At 41.9% G+C, this 5000-nt stretch overlaps 1 protein-coding gene across 1 annotated transcript in view; it reads left to right on the forward strand.

Moving 5' to 3' along the window:
• The window catches only part of dnajc18 (DnaJ (Hsp40) homolog, subfamily C, member 18), an 8664-nt gene that overhangs the window by 1604 nt on the left and 2060 nt on the right, over window positions 1-5000 (forward strand). The window contains exons 2-7 of the mRNA XM_082550030.1: window positions 471-639; window positions 2471-2616; window positions 3094-3300; window positions 3529-3641; window positions 3915-4024; window positions 4142-4314. Of these exons, the coding sequence (XP_082406156.1) occupies window positions 471-639; window positions 2471-2616; window positions 3094-3300; window positions 3529-3641; window positions 3915-4024; window positions 4142-4314 (918 nt within the window). The remainder of the gene's footprint in view (window positions 1-470; window positions 640-2470; window positions 2617-3093; window positions 3301-3528; window positions 3642-3914; window positions 4025-4141; window positions 4315-5000) is intronic.

Here is a 5000-nt window from a genome sequence, read left to right on the forward strand (position 1 = left end):
AGTGGCTCCAGCAGATCCCGGGAACAACATCGGAGATCTCTGTCCAGAAGAGCGCAGTCCTGGGAACAGCTAAGATACTGCGCAGGACCCTCAAGCTCCCAGGCCTCTGGTAGAGGACCCGAGCTTGAAGGATAAACCGCCCGCAGGGGCGTGCTGGGTGTTATATATATATATATATATATATATATATATATATATATATATATATATAAAACACTGTAAATCAAACACTGTGACCTTCAAGTTCTCCAATTAAAACTCTGTGGCAGATTTTGAAGGGATTCCACTAACAGCACCTTCATTTTTAAAACATCAATTTCAGCTGGAAAGATGGCCTTCCTTCCCCCTGGAGTCTTAGAGATAAATTACCTTACATGTACCTCTTAATTACATGCGTCATCTTCTTTCTTCCCTTTTTTCCCTTCATCTGGATTTTCAGCTGATTGTCAACTGTTGCTGCTGTTTTGTAGTGCTGATAGATGCCATACTGAGAAATGGAGGCGGTGCCGCTCCAGAAACAAACCACGTGCCCCCACCGACAGGATGGCGAGATGAGGACATTGGAACCAGTGAAACAAATAATGCAAGTGGTGACGAGAAGAAGAGCTACACCGAGGAGCAGCGCCAAGGGGTTCTCAGGTGACTGTTTACTATTTTAAACTTCTATATTCATTTCAATTGCCATCAATTGGTCTTATTTGCAAACGCACGTGAATTTAAGTAAATTGTTGCATTTCTGGTAAATAAAATCCTCCTTGGCTTACAACTGTTTACCTGGCAGGTGAAGTGTTCTCAAGTATGATTACTCAGTCAGAAAACAGAACATTTCCAATACCAAAAATCTTGTCCCTTTGCAGCGAGATCCTGCATATTTTCATTTTGAAATCTATAGAGATTCCTGGTAACAGAGCTCTTGTTTATTTTTACCAAAAGTATTCATGCAGCTATTCACACCTATGGGCAATTTAGAATCACCAGTTAACCTAACCCCCCTAACTGCATGTCTTTGGGCTTTGTGAGGAAGCCGGAATACTCGGAGAAAACCTACGCAAACATGGGGAGTACATGCAGACTTCGAGCAGAAAGGCCCCTGCCAGATGTTGGATTTAAACCCATGACTTTCTTACTGTGAAGCAACAGTCTAACCACTGTACCGCCATTCTGCCTGCCATAGGGTGAGAGGACTCAGTCACCCATTCCAATAATTGAATTCAGGTGTTCCAGTTACTTCCATTGCCATAAGTGTATAAAATCAAACACTCATGCATGAAGACCACTACTCGAAACATTTATTTAAAAATTTTTTTTTTCTCGGTGAATCCCATCATGATACCATGATAGGATGCCACCTGTGCAACAACCCCAGTCATGAAATTTCCTCCTTACTAAATATTCAGCAGTCAGCTGTGTGACTGTGAATGACAGCTAATCAGCCACGAAGTGGAAGAACACTTAGGGACCATGTAACGTGAGGCGAAGAGTCCTCAAAGGTCTACAACTATTTGTTGAGTCGATCACTAAAGACATCCAAACTTCTTGTGGCCTCGAGATTAGCTCAATAACAATGTGCGGAGAGCTTCATGGAATGAGTTTCCATGGAAACAGCTGCATCTAGGCATTACATCACCAAGCTCAATGCATAGCGTCAGATGCAGTGAGATAATGCACGCTGCCATTGGACTCTAGAGCAGTGGAGATGCGTTCACTGGAGTGACAAATTGCACTTCTTCTTTTGGCAATCCAAAAGACAAGTCTGGGCTTGGGGATTGCCAGAAATCCTTAGTTTCAGTCAAAGGAACTGTTAACACTTCAGTATTCCAACACATTCTGGAAAATTTCATGCTCCCAGCTTTGTGGGAACAGTTTTGGCATGACCCCTCCCTGTTCCACCATGACTGTGCACAAAGCAAGATCCATAAAGACATGGATGAACAAGTTTGTTTTGGAAGAACTTGACTGGCTTGGACAGAGTGCTGGCCTCAACCCGTTAGAACACGTCTGGGATGAATTAGAGTGAAGACTTTGAGCCAGGCCTTCTCGTCCAACATCAGTGTCTGACCTCACAAATGTGCTTCTAGAAGAATGGTCAAAAATTCCCTTAAACACTCATAAACCTTCCCGGAAGAGTTGAAGATATTGCAAAGGGTGTGCCTACAACATATTAAGTTTTATGGATTAAGAATAGTTTTTCACTCTAGTTCATAAGCGTGTGAAGGCAGAGAAGCAAATACTTTTGGCAATATAGTGTATTTTCCTTCTAAAACTCTATGGAGATTCCCAGTAACATGGAGATTCTTAGTTATATGCTCCTCATCAAAGCTTAACCATGCGCTATTGATTGGTGTCCATCCTCCAAAACAATGCTTTGTTGGCAAAACATGCCTCTTGACTAAGTATTATGTTTTACTCAAAACGGAACAGATATGCAGTAACAGAAAGAAGTGGTCCAAATTTTTCTCCCCTTTTGTAGGATAAAGAATTGTAAGGACTTTTATGAGATTCTCGGTGTGCACAAAAGTGCCAGCGATGAAGATTTGAAGAAGGCCTACAGGAAGTTGGCCCTGAAATTTCACCCTGACAAGAACTTTGCTCCGGGAGCCACAGATGCTTTCAAAGGTACGAGCTTTGGCGATAAAAAAGCAAAACGAGCTTTTATTGCCCACTTCATTGTATTCTACCAAATGCAGAAATTTATGAAAGCTCACCAAAGTCAGAGGTTGTGGTCCGCTCAGCAGCTGAAACCTCGTGCAGGTAGTGTCTCATTTAAAATGGATTTTATCAGGGCTTTAAGTTTGTGCAGCTTTTAAATGTTTTTTTGGTATTTCTTTAGGCAGTTTGTATTCATTTTTGACTGTGAGGTGCAGAGGGAGAGACATGAGACACACTGCAGATATTGATCCAAAGATGAACATTAAAGTCAAATGTTTTTTGTAGCTCTTTGCATGAGAATCAGCACCGATTTTGTTCACTATTAAGCCTCTATGGCCAATTAGTACAGGAGCTGCTTATTTGCATCCGCTGCCTTGCTCTTTTCCCAGCTCTGTTGCTGCTTATGTTTTTTTGCTTTGGACTTCATCCCCTCTCTCCCTACAGCAATAGGTAATGCATATGCAGTGCTGAGCAATCCAGAGAAGAGGCGGCAGTATGATCAGTATGGAGATCAGTCTGCAAGTATGAACGCACCCCAGCAATCCACCCACAGTCGGCACGGACACTACCGCAGCTTCCACAGGGACTTCGAGGCCGACATTTCCCCCGAGGAGCTCTTCAACATGTTCTTCGGAGGAAGGTTTCCCACAGGTATGACGGGAGGAAGGTAACTGAAAAGGTCACTATTCCAGGTGGCTTTTAGTGGGCAATTTGTAATAAATTTGCAATTTAAATATTTCCAATAGAGCTTCCAACAAATGAAAACGCAGTGAGCAGCAGTATTAGTATTTATGGTTCATTTTGACCGCTATATTTTAGGTATATTACATGCTTTTTTATGTTTAAGTGCAGATTCCATAGCACTGTGTTTCTCTGCAGGAAATATCCACGTGTACACCAACCAGGGAGCCTCCTACTCTCAGTTTTATCAGCCTCGTCGTCGACGTGCTCATGAAAGGCGCGAGGAGGTGGTGGAGGAAAATCAGAGTCAGGTCAGTGACTCACTAAGCATGAGGAGAAATCCCTGTTAAACAGCCTCAATATTATGTTGTTGTCGTCTTTAATTCTTTGATCATGAGTCTACAGAAAAGCACTGAAAGGTTCTGGAATTCCTTTTTAACATGACTGTATCCCTTAAGTGATTGTTTCTGCTCATATTCCAAAGACGTAGAAATACCACGCTGGCATGAGTGCGGCGTAATCATTGCAGCCTACATACAGTATTGCATGCTTTGTAAACTGCACTGATTTCTATCTTCCCACAGAACACCTTCACAGCTCTTCTGCAGCTTCTCCCCGTGTTGGTGCTAATCCTCATATCAGTGTTTACTCAGATGATGGCCACTAACCCACCCTACAGTCTCTTCTATAAGCCGTGAGTCTGTTCGACAACATATGGGTCTCACTACTGTGATTTTTAGCCATCCTAAGGGTTCTGACATGCTTGACGCTGTAAATCCACTGAATTAATTTGGTTTGGTTTTGGTTTCAGAGCCATGGGGCTAGTGGTGTCCAGGGAAACGCAGCACATGGGTGTACCATACTATGTAGACAAGGGTTTTGAGAAGGAATACCGTGGCGCTGCACTGGAGGAGCTCGAGAAAACCATTGAGAACGACTATATTGAACACCTGCAGAGCAGCTGCTGGAAAGAAAAACAGCAAAGTAAGCAAGCAGGTTCTTTGTTTGGATGGGGAGTATAAACTGCTGGGCCAAAAAATTTTTTTATATTTTAATATTTAATTTAACATTTAATTAAATATTTATATTTAAATATTTAATATTTAATTAGACTGCCTTTAGCTTTGGTGATGGCCCACATTTGCTGTGGCATAAATTTCGATAAGCTTTTACAGTGTTAAGACATTTATTTCCATCCAGAGTTGCATTCATTTCCCCCCCCCCCCCCCCCAAAATCTTGGATTGATGATGGTAGAGTCAGACAACTTTGTGGGCTTTCTTGAGCCATGCTTTCAAACCTTGAGCCTAACATTAGTATTACCATTTTGGAGTATACCTGTGCCATCAGGAAATGGGGGGGGGGGAGTCCATTGATTGGGGATAAGTGGTTTTCTTAAGGCTACACAGCTAAATAATTTATTTATTTATTTCTCTATTATTGTAGGGTCTTAACTTACAATATAAAAGCGCCTTGAGGCAACTGTTGTTGTGATTTAAAACTATATAAATCAAATTGAAAATGGGACTAAATTTCCATATCTGTGATGATTCAACAGCTGCAGAGATTTTTACTGGTAGAGGATTGTACCTGCTTCCCAGAGTTTCAGCCACACTCCCATGCTGTAGATAAAAGATTGACGTAGCTAATGCTAGCTAGCTTGGTGCATCTA

Source organism: Aulonocara stuartgranti, assembly GCF_965226115.1.
Source record: "Aulonocara stuartgranti genome assembly, chromosome: 10".
Lineage (NCBI taxonomy): Eukaryota > Metazoa > Chordata > Actinopteri > Cichliformes > Cichlidae > Aulonocara > Aulonocara stuartgranti.